General features: G+C 41.2%; 1 protein-coding gene across 1 annotated transcript in view; it reads right to left on the bottom strand.

The window, feature by feature from the left end:
* Positions 1 to 13,778, bottom strand: part of CFAP299 (cilia and flagella associated protein 299) — a 566,954-nt gene extending 553,176 nt beyond the window's left edge. The window contains exons 1-2 of the mRNA XM_007518501.3: positions 13,617 to 13,778; positions 5,525 to 5,655 (exon numbers count right to left, since the gene is read on the bottom strand). Of these exons, the coding sequence (XP_007518563.1) occupies positions 5,525 to 5,655; positions 13,617 to 13,727 (242 nt within the window). The 5' untranslated portion in view covers positions 13,728 to 13,778. The remainder of the gene's footprint in view (positions 1 to 5,524; positions 5,656 to 13,616) is intronic.
* Between the last annotated feature and the right edge of the window lie 1,887 nt (positions 13,779 to 15,665).

The raw sequence follows: 15,665 nt of genomic DNA, 5'->3' as shown, positions 1-15,665 counted from the left end.
AAGAAAAAGAAAAAGGAGGAGGAGGAGAAGGAGGGGAAGGAGGAGGAGGAGAAGCACGCTGACAGCCCAGGAGGTGGCGCTATGAATAGGATGTTAGATCCTCAAGCATGAGGACCAGAATTCAACTCCAGACGTTATATGTGCCAGAGTAATTCTGGTTCTCTCTCTTCTTCTCTCCTAAGTAAGTAAGTAAGTAAGTAGTTTTAATATCAATTTTTGATGGAAAGAAATTTGGAAGGGAAGATGACATAAACAGGAGAAAGAGAGATGCTTCCTACTCATGAAACATCCCCCCTGCAAATGAAACCAAGGACTTGAACCTGGGTCCTTATACATAGTAAGTAGCATGTGCACTCAAGTGGGTGCACCACTGTCTGATCCCAAATATATATATTTAAACTAGCACACTAGGCCAGTAAGACAGTTCACCTGGGAAAGTACCTGAAGCAGATTCAATCAAGTCCCTGGTCCCCATGGCACTATGAGGAATTTCAGTGATGTGGAATATCTACCTGTTTATCTATCTGTCAGAAAACATTGGCCTGGAATAGTGAAACCCCCATTACAGACAAAAACAAAAAAATCAAAACTAGCAAACTATCACCAGCAGCAGCAGAAGGAAAGAAGAAAACGCAGAGTCCTTTCTCCACAGAGACAACGTGTGTTGTCAACCTCAAGACACCTCATCAGCTCCGTGTCTGACAACCAAAAGGGTGAAGGTACAGCCAGGGACATATTCTGCCTGAGTAGGACAGAAAAGGACATTACCCCAGGAGGAGCCACTGGAAGCAGATGGCACATGCCAGCAAGACTAGAGTATGTTCCTGGGTCAGAATCTGAGGGCTCCACACCAGGAAGTCAGGAGACTGAAGAATCAGAGCTGACTGACTCAAAGCACCTCCTCACAGCACAGGGCCCAGCATTTAGGGAAGTTCCAAAGCAAGAAGATGGGCTCACTTTCCCCACTGCTAAGAGTGGTGCCAAGAATCCTGGAACACTGAGTACAGTTTCAAACCTAACTTGCAGAGATGAAAGGGTTATGCTAAGGAGCCAGGCAGTGGTGCACTGGTTAATTGCACATATTACTATGCTCAAGGAACAGAGTTTGAGCCCTTGCTCCTCACCTGCAGGGGTTGAGGGGACACTTTTCGAGTGGTGAAGCAGGTCTGCAGGTATCTATCTTTCTCTCTCCCTTTCTCTCTCCCCCTGTCAATTTCTCCCTGTTCTATAGAATAAGAAAGGAGAGGGGGGAAGGATGGAGAGAGAGAAAGGAGGGAAGGAAGGAGGAAGAGAAGGAGGAAGGGAGGGAGGGAAGAAGGAAAGGAGAGAGGGAGGGAGGGAGGGAGGGAAGGAGGGAGGGAGGGAGGGAGGGAGGGAGGAAGGAAATGGTCACCAAGAGCACTGGATTTGGAGTGCTGGCACTGAGACACAGTGATAACCCTGATGGGAAAGGAAGGCAGGCAGGAAGGCAGGCAGGAAGGAAATAGAGAGGAAGGGGGGAAGGGAAGAGAGAAAAGGGGGTATCTAGAATGAACGTGTTACGTGATACCAGAAGATGCACCTCAGAAACATGGTTCATAAGGATGCAGAGAATACCCAGCCCCAAGATCCTTAGAAATGCAGTGATCAGAACAAGAGCAAAATCACTAGCAAGTTCAATGGTGATGCTCTAGTGCACTCCAGAGATGAATGCAAAAGAGCCCACCACAGACCATGAGTTGTTTTAATATGAAAGGAGCAAAGTGGAGCTTAACTATGAGAATCCGTGTGCTTGTAATTATCATAAAAGCCCACAAGGTCAGAGCACAGGTTGCCATGGGCTTTAACCTGCAGAAAGTAATATATATGTTATGTTATTTTAAGATATAATTCACATATAAAGTTCAATTTTAAAGGTACAAAATTTAATGATTGGAGAATTTTATAAAGTTATATAATCATCATCAATATCCAGTTCCAGAATATTTTATTACACCCCCCCAAAAAAAATCCCATATCCGTTAACAGTCATTTTCTACTCACCCTTATTTCCACCACTGAAAACCACAAATCTACTTTGTTTATATGGTTATTATTCTAGACAGTTTATATAAGTGAAACTATACATGCTATATAGTTTTTTGTGTCTAGTCTCTTTCAGTTAAACTAACATTTTCAAGGTTCACCCATACTGGAGTATGTATAGTATTTCACTCCTTTTAATAGTTGAATAATATGCCACTTGTTTATATACCACATTCTTTGTAATCTGCTCATCAGCTGATAGACATTGTAGCCATTTCTACTTTTTGGCTATTCAATAACCAATGGGCTATGTAGGTTATTGTTTATTATTTATGTTATAAGTGAGAAACCATACCACCACTTCATCAGATGCAGTACCAGGGACAGTACCTAGACTCTCATTCAGGAAAAGACAGCACAGCGCAGCTGAGTCACTGTTCTGGTCACTGATATTGGAATTTTTAAGTGAACCTATGTTTTCAATTCCTCAGACACATACTTAGGAATGGAATTGCTGGATTTTAAGGAAATCTATGTTTAGCTTTTTGAACAACCACGGAGCTGCTTTTCACTTTGTATTCTGACCCATAATATAGCTGTCATTCACTTACCTAGCCCTCAGATGTATTGAGGGTAGGGACTAAGTATCATATCCCAGGTACCTAGCACAACAACTTAAGTAGTAATGTGGTCTATGAGTATTTGTGAAGTGAATAAGTGAGTACAGGCCCAAATTAACTTTTAAACTTTACACCTTCTTCAGAGGCAAAGTCTTTATTGAAATGTTCCTTTTGTCATAGTACCTTTCCCCCAGCATCTTTAACTTTCATTTTTCTGCTAAGACTCTGCTAAGAAACCTAAGAAAGGTGCCACTGTTTCGTGAACTGAGTGCTCTGTCAGATCAGAGGGCTGTTGTTTACTTGGAACTGCTCATCTGTATATCAGAGAAGGTAATGGAAGGTAAGCTGATAACAGAACCAAGTGTTTTAAAGTTGGTGCAAGTAGGCAGACAGATGCAAGAACAGGCACAAGACATATTTGGCTCTAGGTCGCCCTCTTCTGGCCCTAATGCCAATGACAACACTGCAGGAGAGGCAGCAAAGAGACTCTGAACAAACAACCTGGGGAAACATATGAAGCTCACCCCATCACAAAAGCAGCCAGAGAAGATCCTTTGGTTAAGGGGCCTTCCAATTCTAGCGACTGGATTATCCTACCATGACTGACACTCACATAGCCTGATGATTTCCAGCTCTGGTCACTGCATAGAGCAAAAACTTTGACCATCAAGCACAAAATGGGCACAAAATGGGCACAAAATGGTCAAGCGCCCAGGTGAAACTTACACTCTAAACATGATCAACTTGTGGCCTGAGGGGCTGTGCAATGGATAAAGCATGAGACTCTCAGGTCTGCGGTCCAGAGCTCCAGTTCAGGTATTAAATGTGATAGAGTAATGCTCTATTTCCCTGGCTCTCCTCTCATATAAATAAATATGATTTTAAAACAAATATAACCAGCTCCTCTTGGTTGGAAATGGATGATAAAAATCTCTCTACTTCCATTAGATGTCCAGTGTAATTGTATAAAATGTTACTAAAGTTTTATAGAAATCACCTGTTGCAAACAGATTGCTTTTCCCAAAGATGCCAAAGCCTGGTCCTCTACCACTTATAAACTGGTCTTCTCTACCACTTATAACTCGGCAGCTAGAATAAAGGTCACAGAACTTAAAACTGGAACATTTTGCTGCATTGTCTCACCAGATACACAGAGGACCCAACTAAGTCACTGTGCTTCAACTTCTGATTCAAAGAATCATCAACAAACCTGCTGGTATTGTTGTAAGCTACTAAGATTGATTGTGGTGATGTGTATAGCAGGAGGATACTAATATATTACCAGAGGTACTTCAATTGCCAATGTTCTATGGTTCTGAGGCACAGAAATACCAGCATGAGTTATCAACACTGCACATTCCCAGGACCAATGCATATCACTCTGTCAATCTTTATTTTGCAATGAAAACTCCACATAGTGGATTTCTACTCATAACTACTAGGTACTTTTAAAATAAGGACCAAGAAGAACCTGACTCCCACTGTACTGAGACACCTGGTGCTGTGGTGTCTTTCTCTTTCTCTGGCTTTATTTATGCATTTTTACTGGGAAGTTAATGGTTTATTGTACAGTTATGACACAAGGGTGCAATATCTCATCTCCCTGTGGTAGGTGTCTGTAAAAAACTCTCACCTCCAGTGTAGGTCCTTTCCCACCCACCGTCATGCATGAGAGCTCACCTCCCCTTTCCCTCCCCTGCCTTCCACAGAGTCCCCTGCTTTTGTGCCATACACCACATCCAGACCAAGTTTTACTTTGTGTTTTCCTTTTCTCTCCTTGAAGCCCCAAACGACCAGAAAAACAAACAAATAAATAATAGTAATAATGTCTAAGAAGAATAAATACACTTCTAAATAATTATCTGCTCCATAATTGACAGCTTTAGCATTCAAATTTAAAGAACACATAAATAATTACAAAGACCTTGTCGAGTCTTTTGAAAGTTGCCTTATCAGTTTGACACACTTCACTTTAGGTGAGCATCTGTCATGATGTGTTGAAGATATTTAACTGGATTCATATTTTCTAAAACCATATGACAGTCAAATCAGAAAATGTCAGCAATCACTAATAGGATTGGATGAATCAATGTTTGACACTGTGTGAGAAAAGAAATCCTGCCAATGACTTGCAGGACTCAAAAATACAGAGAACTTCATGGAAATACCCACTCCATTTTTTAGCATAGACATACATAAACCAATCATGCTGAATTCCTGTTTATCTTTTGTTTTTCTGGTTTTGTCAGCTCTACTTCTCCACTAAACCAGGCTGATTTTCCCAGAAAGGAAGAGGCAGAGATAGAGAGAGGGAAAGAGAGCATGGCAAGCAATCTTCCTCCAGTGCCATAGTGCTCCCATGTGGTGAACAGCAGGCTCCAGACTGGGCTACACATGTGACTAAGCAGAAGCCCTCCCAGGTGAGCTATCTTGATGTCCCTGGATTTCTTTGTTTTTGTTTGGTTTTTAATGAGAGACAAAACACCACTCCACCATTTCTGATGTTTGTTTCTGTCTCTCTTTCATGCAGTGCCAAGTATCCAACCCAGTGCCTCACACATGCAAGGATGCCTTCTCCCACTGAGTCACCTCCCAGACCCCCTGACTTTTAACTGATCTTTACTGGGTCTGGTGGCCATATTGTGCTATTTAGAATGCTTAAATTAGTAGCTGAAAGTTGCATGTGGCTTTCTGACAAGCACATCACACTTCCTCCAATCCCTGGGCCACATGTTAGAGATAGTCCACACTTTACCTGTTCCAACCAATGTTTCTAAGTGAAAGCACTGCTGAAAGAAAGAAAGAAAGAAAGAAAGAGAAAAAGATTTTTTAAAAAGCAGACTTTCTCCCAAGACTCTGCAATATCATGGGAAATCTAGGTTTGCAACATGAATACTTACTTTTTCTGAGTTCTTTCAGCCAGTCTTGCAATCTCTATAGATGCCTTCCTTGAGTCGAAATCATCTCTTTTCACCACCTCGCCAATCCCTCGGTAGCCAAGCTCCACCAGCTGACGTGCCAGACTTTCATCCTAAAGGAAAGGTTGATCTGATTTTATTTTATTTTATTTTATTTTATTCAGGGCATACTGAATAAAGGTTTAAAGTGAACATCCAAGTGAAATATCAAAAAAGGAGACAAGATCTATCACACAGACTAAAAGGCTTTCCAGTAGTACTTTTATGCAGGACTTTGTCACCCTTTTCCCATAGATACAAGATGAAAATGAAAGAAATAACCATCAGCCACCAAATTTTCCCTAAGGGTTTGGAGGACAAAAGTCTGTTGTGTTTTTAATCAGTCCATGAGAATAGCTGTAAATAGTTAATAGAGTATCTTTAAAACAATTAAATGTGAAACAATGGTACTTATACAAGAAAGACTTTGGGGGTGGGGGAACAAAAGATAATTGGGTAGGTTTCAGAAAACTCAACACTGACTTGACTTCCTTGAAGTCAGTTAACTGGTGACACAGCACTGTTAACTTTAAAACCAAAATAAGGAGCAGATGAAATTGTATTCAACGAAAAAGATATTGCTTCCATATATTGTTGGTACCAACAAAAACAGAAAAGTAGAAACCCAAAAAGATGGGTTTCAAATGAAAGAAGAAAATGTTTCAAATTAGAAAAAAAAAAAAACATGTTTCATTAGAGATTTCATACTTGAATTACTTTAATAGTAATCTCACCTGCAGCTCAGGTTGTAGTACAGCAGTAGAGCAAAGGGCATGCAAGAATAAAGTCTCGAGTTTGATTCCCAGCACCGACTGGTTCATTCTCTTTCACTCTCTTTCAAATAAATAACTACTTTAAATGAATTGCCTCACATTTGCATAACATATTCCAAAATATTTTTTCTCATAATTGAAAAGCTATCATTTTACTGAAGTTGCTAATGCAAAATTAACATGTTGCATAAAAATACTGATATTTTAGTAACACGTATTTTCTTCAAAACAAAATATAAAACATTTGAAAAATAATATGGATTTATTGTCATAGATGCTAATTATATTACTGTGAAATGCAGTATTAACTGTTGAATGCAAGAGCTGTGTAGCCAAAGTATATGAGAAAATTTAGATGCTGGCTAAGGAGACAGCATAATGGTACTGCAAAAGATGTTCATGCCTTAGATTCTGAAGTCCCAGGTTTAATCCTCAGCACCAGCAGAGTTGAGTAGTATTCTGGTCTATCTATATATGTCTGTCTGTCTGTCTCTCTCTCTCTCTCTCTCTTCCTCCCTCCCTCTCTTCATGTGCATGTGTGTATATATGTGTCTTTCTGTATCTCTCATTAAAATAAGTATTTGTAAAAGAAAACTTACATACACGGTTAGTAATCTGTTCAACCCATTGGGGTTATTGTAAAGTTCTAACTACCTGACCTTGAGAGCTTGTTTGGGGGGTTCTAGCAGGGAAGCACACCTACTCCTATACCCTGCACTGAGGATGTTGCAGCCAGATCACTCTCACATGTTCAAACTATTTGAATACTGTGTGTGTGTGTGTGTGTGTGTGTGTGTATCATTAACCTGGAAGTTTTGCTTCTTTCCTTTTTTATACATTACAAGTAAATACAGAGCTTGTGTAGCAATGCAAACATATTCTCCAAACTAACACAACACAAAGCACCAGGCCTTGAAAGAGCTATTGACTTGCCTTCTTTCTAAAGCTTTCCCCTGCTTGTTGTCCTTCTCCACACACCCCCCCCCCCAACTAGTTGACGAAAAATCTTAGCAAATGCCGCCACCTAGTGGACTAAGCATTTAATAGAAAAATTGGAACTTTTTTTACATGGCTTGAGTATAAACTTTCATAACTATACTACTAAAAGTGAGCTTATGGAAAGAACTTTCAGCTAAATTCTGTGAGACTGTGACCCAGAGTTTTATCCCTGGCCTCACAAGTGCTAGAGTGATGCTCTGATTCTCTCTTCCTCTCTCTTTCCCATTAATAAATAATATTAAAAAATGATAACTCCTTATCCTCCATCCCTTTCAGCCTCTAGCTAAGTAGAAAATATACCAAGTCTCTGCAGATGACTATTCTAGGTACATCCTATAGGTGGAATTACACAATCTCTGTCTTGTTTGCAACTGGTTTGCTTCATTTACATAATGTGCTCTAGGATCCTCCACGTTGTGGCATATTTTAGAATCTCCTTCCTCTTGAAAGTTGAATAACAGTCCACTGCAGACAAATATCATGTTTTATCTGTTCATTCATTCATCCATAGACACTGGGTTTCTCCCACCATTTGGCTACAGTGACAGGAGTACACAGTTGAATCCCTGCTGTCAATTTCTTGGTCATATATACATAATCAGAATTGTTGGGTTAAATAGCAATTCTATTTTTTTTTTAATTTAAGAATGGATTAGTGAACAAAAGCATAAGGTAGGAGGGGTACAACTCCACACAATTCCCACCACCCAATCCCCTTAACCACCCCCTCCCATGGTAGCTTTCCCATTCTCTATCCCTCTGGGAGCATGGACCCAGGGTCGTTGAGGGTAATAGCAATTCTATTTTTACAAATCCTATTTCAGGAGTTACCATACTCTTCCCACAATGGAAAGAGTATGCTCACTGTGATGCATAGTAATTCACTTTCTCCAGATCCTTGCCAACATCTGCTGTTTTCTCTTGTTCTTTAAATAAGAACTATGGCAAGATAAGAGAGTTCATAATAAGCACAGAAAGAACTGATGGCATTAAGGGTGAGAGAATCTACAGAGGGAAAACAGAAATGGTGAGTCCAAATAGCCATATTAGGCAGTTGATTGCAAATATCATCTGTAAAGGCAGTTAGTGACAAACAACAAAGCTAACTATTGCCAGTCCAAGCATTAAAATGTAGTTTTTTAAGAGGGCTGGTGGTGACACACTTGTTTATGTGTACATGTCACCATTCTCAAGGACCCAGATTCAAACCCCAGGCCCCATCTACTGAGGAAAAGTTTCAGGAGTGGTGACATACTGCTACAGGTGCCTCTCTTTCTCACCCACTAGCTCCTTCTTTCCCTCATGATTTGTCTCTAATAAAATAAATAAAAATTAAAAGTGGTTATAAAGATATAATAGCTCAAAAAAGTTCCTGAGAGGACTGTGGAGAAAAATACTTTCATGCTGAGGCACCAAAGTTCCCAGGTTCAGTCCCCAACATAACCATATACCAGAGCTGAGCAGTGCTCTAGGAAAAAAAAAAAAAAAAAACACCTCGTAATACTAAATAAACTGAAATGCCTGAGAAAGTCACAAAACCATACACACTGTCTCTGCAATTCCCCACTGAAAGCTAATACTACTGATACCATTCACCATGTTGCTATAGGATATTAGACCCCCAGGATTTCTGCCACTGCATCAACTCAAAGCCAAGAGCCTCCACTACCTCATTCAGTGGTTTCTTTCTCCCCTCATGTTACAGCCTCATCAACTGTGAGTGTGTGGTGTTGGTAGCGTGAAGTCACACAAACATATGGCAGCAGCAAGACAAACTGATAAGGTGAATTTCTACCTAGAAGAAAAATGACTTTGAGTTGAAGGAACAGTCAAAAAACATAGGCAAGCATAAAAGGCATTCAAAACAATGGCACAGCATTATTTTTTTTAAAAAGGCAGAATAAACAATCTCAGAAAGACTTCTGAAAGCACTGCCAGAAACTAGCTATATATCTCATACAGAAACAATAAGACTAATGTAATCTTGTCACACAGCACCTGCTCAGCCTAGGAAAGCACCTGAGAGACCCACACATCTGCATATTTGAGGCTAAGAGGCCAGGTCATCAGAGGTGTGGACACAGCCACACAGGGAAAGAGTGGAGACACTGGGACACCCACTTCTTCCATGAGCTCCAGAGAGCAGGTGAAGGCCCATGCTGCCTGCTCTAGCTGGGTACAGTGAGCAGACTCTGAAGCCCAGCAAGTGTGCAGCCTACAGTACACAGACCAAGTCCCCTCCTCCTGCTCCTTGAAGATCCTCGCAAATCTGGCCTAACACCCTGCAGAAACCCACAGAAGGGCCCAGAAGTAGGATTTGAGATCAAGGGCTTTGTGTTCAGATTGGGAAAACTGCAACAAGGAAATGGCTTCTGCTTCTCTTCACATCTCCAGCCCTGAAAAAAATAAAAGAACATTCTGAACACAATGCTACAGCACCACCTACTGGAAGAATAAAATACAAATAACCAAAAAAATCAAATACTATTACAGAAATCAATCTTAGGGACACAGCCACGGGGAGTCTGACCGGTAAATTTGAAAATAATTATCATGAAGAAAATCTACACGATACATGAAATGCACTGTAGCATAGAGCAAAACATTAATAAAAGTTTAAAAGAAATGCATTAATAGAAGGAGTTCATCACTAAAGAAAGTAGAGGTACAAAAAAAAAAAAAAACCCAAATAAAGATGCTGGGTATGAAGAACCGAGTGAATGAAATTGGGACTACTATGAAAAACCAAGCGAAGAGGCTTAATCTGGCAGGGAAAAAAAATCAGGAAATTTTCAGACAGATTTAGTCATCACTCAGATGGAAGGGGGAACAGAAGTAGGGTTCAGGATAAATTGGAAAATAAAACTCAGTGAGAAAGATCAGTCTATGGGTCAAGAGATAGCTCAGCTGGTAGAGTGTGTGCCTTGCCATGCATAAGGCACCAAGCTCGAGTTGACACAACATGTGAGCACTATGGAACCAGGGGAATCTATACAAATGGTGCGGCAGTGTAATGGTGTGTGTGTGTGTGTGTGTGTGTGTGTGTGTGTGTGTACACACCTGTGCACATGTTCGAGATAAAAACAATTAAACAAAGAAGCACTACCTTCTGCTGATTCAAAGATCTTAAGTCCATACTTCCAAAGGGATAAAGAATAGGCAAACTTCTAATGGAGGGGAGGAGGGGTATGGAACTCTGGTGGTAGGAATGGAATTGTACCCCTCTTATCCCACATCCTTGTCAATCATTATTAAATTACTACTTTTTTTTAAAAAGTGTTAATTAAAAAAAAAGAAGCAGAGCAGTGGAAACTCTTATAGTTGAGGCCCCAGTGCCACAACAAGTAAAGGAAATATCAGCCTTCATTAGAAGAGGAAATATGATCATGGTGGACATCCCATAAGGTGAAGAGAGAAATGAGCTGAAATACCATTTAGCGAAAGAAAGCTAATTGACTGATTAGCCTATAAAGAAGACTGAGGATGGTTGGAGTGGTGTAGCCTCTATTATCTCATAATTTGTAAATCACTATACAATTACAGATTTAAAAAACACTTTTTAAAAAAAAGGAAGTGATTACTCTAAAAGTGAACATAGTGGCTACCCCTAGAGAAACAGAATGGGGGACAAGCACCGGGGCAGCTCCTGAATACCTACAAGAATTTATTTCCTGATTATTGTGGTTGCTACAGAGTTTATCTTATCTGTTTCTTTAACATTTGAAAATTACCAGGAAAGAAACAGAACACCACAGTGCAATAATTGTTCCCAAGCTTGTTAAGTATTTAAATACCGATTTAAGGGTTCAACTGAAATAGATGCCAATAAACCCAAGCCCAAATACGGTTATTTAGGTTAGCTGAGATAAATCTTGACTATTGCTGCTGTTAAAATTATTTTAAATTTTTTGTAGGTATCTAGTAAAATAAGGAGAGAAGAGAGCCTCTATTCTAAGTTTCCTTCCTTTTTAAAGATTTATTTGTTTCATTAATCAGGATTCTGAAGGACTCCAAAAATGGACAACAGTGACTACATTTGTAGTGATGATAAAGGAATTCACTTTTAGATTTGATACTGTTCAAAGCTGTTGCTGTACTTCCCTGAGAAATCAGCTGAAAGATTTAGTTGAAAATGTTACCAGGGCAAGCACATAATACCTCAGAACTGAATAATGAAAACTTTTAAGTGCTCTTAATTCCGGGGACCTGATTTCTAAAATTGTTCTCTAGATGCAAGTTAGGGTGTACAGAATCAAGTGGACTCACCAAAATTGTTTCAGTGCCTGGCTACACTGACAAGCATGTCTCATGGATTATGCCTTGTGGTATGGTTCTTGCCTTATTACTATTATGTTATTGTTGTTATTGTTTTGTCACAGTAACTGACTCTGGTTTGAATGGAACACATTTTAAAATAGGTGTTTTTTTTTTTTTTTAAGGATTTTTTTTTTTTTTCCCCTCCAAAGCACTTCTCCGCTCTGGCTTGTGGTTATACTAGGAACTGAACCTGGGACCTCTGAACATTAGGCAGGATTTCCATTTGCAGAACCACTGTGCTATATCCCTGTGCATATGGAACACATTTTAAGTGATAAGCAAGAGACAGAACAGTATAATGAGCTGGTGTTCAAATTCTGTGTTTTTAACTAATCTGAAACTCAATTTCATGTTCCAAAATGAAGTGAGTGAACTAGATTAAGGTTCTGCGTGTCTACATTTTGAGGCGTTATCTGTACATCTATTACCTGTGTATTCATTCAAGTTCCTGTTTAATTAGTGAAACTTTTAAAATATTTTTTTATTTAGGATAGAGACAGAGAGAAATTAAGAGAGAAGAGGAAAAATAAATAGATACGTAGATAGATAGATAGATAGATAGATAGATAGATACCAGAGCACTGCCATGCTCAGCTCTGACGATTTATGGTAGTGTTGGGGACTGAACCTGGGACCCCAGAGTCATGGGTATAAAAGGCTTTTGCATAACCATCATGCTGTCTCCCCAGCTGAACTTACTCTATGATCTTTTCTACTATTTGTGACTGGAGAAGCTATCTTCTGCTGTCATTTACCAGGCTCTCTTGACTTAGGGTATGTCTCAGTCCCTAAGAGATTAGAGGGCTGAGAATGGTTAGAGCATTTTTCCTCTACTTTGTGGAGGTGATTTAGAAGTGACAGCATTCCGGGGTTCAGCTAGTCCCTCAGCCCATCGGCTAACTGCACTCTTTCCAGGTGCTGGCAGTGCTCTGTGTGCTAGAAATTGTCTCCTATCCTGTCTCCCAGCTTGAATGATGACAATAATTTCTCTTCTACTGATGCTGCTGGCCCAAGGATCATTTACCATTCCAAGTTGGTTTCCATTAGTCCTGCTCTTATCTTTTTAAATAGTGCATTTATCCGTTTCATCTCCCTTGAGTTTGCCAACTATTTCCTGCCATGGTCTTGGTGGCGGTTTTCTTCTAGTTTCACCATCATGTTAGTTGTGCTCATTCTCTTCACAAACGAGAGTCAGGGCTATGCCTGAGCAACTGAAGAAAAGTACCTAGCCATAATAATGGTCTTTTCAGGAGGGGCAAAAGACAGGTCGTGTCTTCCTATGTGAGAAGTCCCAGGTTCGAGTCTTGACCCCACCTGGAAGCACCGGCACTGGGGAAGTTTCATGAACAAAGTTTGGAGGGAAACGGGTCTCTGCCTCTGGAGACGACTGTATCTTTCTACATTTTTAAGGGGGAGGGGCTCAACGACACAGCGTTTGAGTGATGTCCAGGGTTCACACCAGAACACTAAATTAAAAGTGATCATTTAAAAAAGAGAAAAGGAAGAGTTTCCAAATCAGCTAGGGTCGAATGTCAGCTTAGGGCACAAGATCACACCAGCTCCGCCGGACTGCTGTTGTCACTGTCCCAGAACGCACACCGACCACACAAGGCTGTTGTGGTCACCTGCCCAGGAAAGACGGCCCTCTGCCGTTCAATACAAACGGACAAAAGGAGGAGACAGCGGGTTGAGGCCCGGCGGGTGCGCGGACAGAGGCCCCAGCTCAGCCTCGGGTACCCCGGCGCAGGTGCGCCTCCTGCACAGTGACCCCACGGCCGGGAGCCGGGACAGGAGGCGGCGCGGGGAGGGGACTCCGGGATTCAGCCGAGGCCGGCGAGCTCCGCCGCCAGGGGGCGACCTCCACACACTCAGGCCGCGGAGGCCCGGGGACCCCAGCGCGGGGTGACCCTCCCGGCGCCGCCGCCCCGCCTCGCCCCGCCCCTCACCTCCAGGTAGTACAAGTCCACGGTGGTGATCTGCGAGTCCAGGAAGTCCTCATAGGTGTTGTACTGGGTGACTATGTTGTCCAGCGCGGTCAGCGTCTCCTCCTGGTCCATTTTGGCTACCGCAGCCCAGGCGTCCCTAGCGACTGTGTCTCGAGGGCAGGGTCACGGGGCCCACCCACTGCTCCCCTTCCAATCGGGTGGCAGCCGCGGGCGCCAGCCCCGCCCGAAGCGGGTCCGCGCCTTTCCGGCTTTGGCCCTCCGGCTGGCTACGGGCAGCGGCGAGCAGGGGCGCCGTGGGGTCAGGGCGCAGGTGCAGCGCAGGTGGCTTTCTCAGACTTAGTGATGCGGCTCCCTGGTCCTTAAATCTCCTTCGGAAGCACTGTCACTATGCAGCGTGTCAATATTGAGTTGAGGCTCCTAAATCTTCACCTGAAAGAATGTGACTGTGCAGATGGTCCATATTGAACTAAGTTCTCCCGACAATCTTAGGTCATGTTTGCAAGGAGAGGTTTTTAAAACAGGTTCTGGGAAATGGTGTTGTGGTCACGACGGTAGCAAAATAAATCAGTGATTTTGTTAAATTGTTTTCAAAAGCATAGCTGAGAGGTAAATTTGTTTGCTGTTTGCATATGAGTTAGAAGTTAGGGATTTCCCAAAAGCAAAGAAACATAATGAAAACGTCTTTGGTGACCTCTTTCAGCTCTGTTATATATACATGCTTTTAAGTATTAATAATCACACAACGAAAAGTCTTTTCTTCTTGAAACTGTCTTCTGGAGGATTAAAAAATAAAGACCGTAGAAACAATAAGAATTTTCTTACAAAAGGCTTTTCTTTTTGAACAAAGCTTAGCATTTATAAAATATGGATTTGAAGTAATCCAACATGGCAGCTGGTAAACTGCAGAATTCATTTTTCGTGTTTAATCTACAAATTATCCTTGGGAATTAACACGGTATAATGTGAGCCTGTGATACTGGTTCTCATGGCACCTCTGGAATTGATTTTGGAGATTTTTCACAGACTTGCTTTTTTTTTTTTTTATGAAACCATCTGGTTAACTTTTAACAGTTAACTTTTCTAATTTTTTTTTTTAAAAGTGTTCTCAAAAATGAGTATGTCACAAATGTGTGCACACTTAAAAATCATGTAGGCACAGTCTCTAGGGTATCACTGAATAGTTTTTATTTAATTAATACAGTGTGGAGTACTTTAAGAGTCTTTTAGACTTTACGCTGAATTAGGGGAATAACCAGAAACTCAGTATTCACACACAACAAAGGTTGTAATGCTGATAACCCTACTGAGTGTTCACTTGTTTTTAAAATATTTTTACTAATTTATTTTGGATAGAGACAGGAAAAATTGAGAAGGAAGGGGAAGATAGAGAGAACTAAGGCACTGTTTTACCATTGGTGAAGCTTCCCTTCTACAGGTGGCGAGTGGGAGATTGAACACGGTAATGCTTGCTCTCAACCAGGTGTTCCACCACCCAGGCCCTGAATGTTCATTTCTTATCAGGAGCAAGTGCAAACAATGGACTGGGTCTGTAACTAGAATATGTGCTAAAACTAAGGTTCACCAACAATTTTACTTCATCTAATATCTGAAAAGATAGAAAAATTCAAGTAGCCCAGAATGGAAAAGAGATGTCTGTGGTATAAGGTGTCCACACTGACAAGGAGCATAGGTCTTAGTGACTGTGTTACTCAGATAGTTTTTTTTTTTAATATTTATTTATTCCCTTTTGTTGCCTTTGTTGTTTTTTATTGTTGTAGTTATTATTGTTGTTGTTGTTGATACTGTCTTTGTTAGATAGAACAGAGAGAAATGGAGAGAGGAGGGGAAGACAGAGAGGGGGAGAGAAAGATAGACACCTGCAGACCTGCTTCACTGCCTGTGAAGTGAGTCCCCTGCAGGTGGGAGCCAGGGGCTCGAACCGGATCCTTACTCTGGTCTTTGTGCTTCGTGCCATGTGTGCTTAACCCGCTGCACTACCGCCCAACTCCCATCCAGATCATTTTATAGCCTCTTTATGAAAAAGACCGT

The sequence above is a fragment of the Erinaceus europaeus genome, chromosome 3 (genome assembly GCF_950295315.1).
Source record: "Erinaceus europaeus chromosome 3, mEriEur2.1, whole genome shotgun sequence".
NCBI classification, from domain to species: Eukaryota; Metazoa; Chordata; class Mammalia; order Eulipotyphla; family Erinaceidae; genus Erinaceus; species Erinaceus europaeus.
This window is presented reverse-complemented; position numbering and strand designations above follow the sequence as displayed.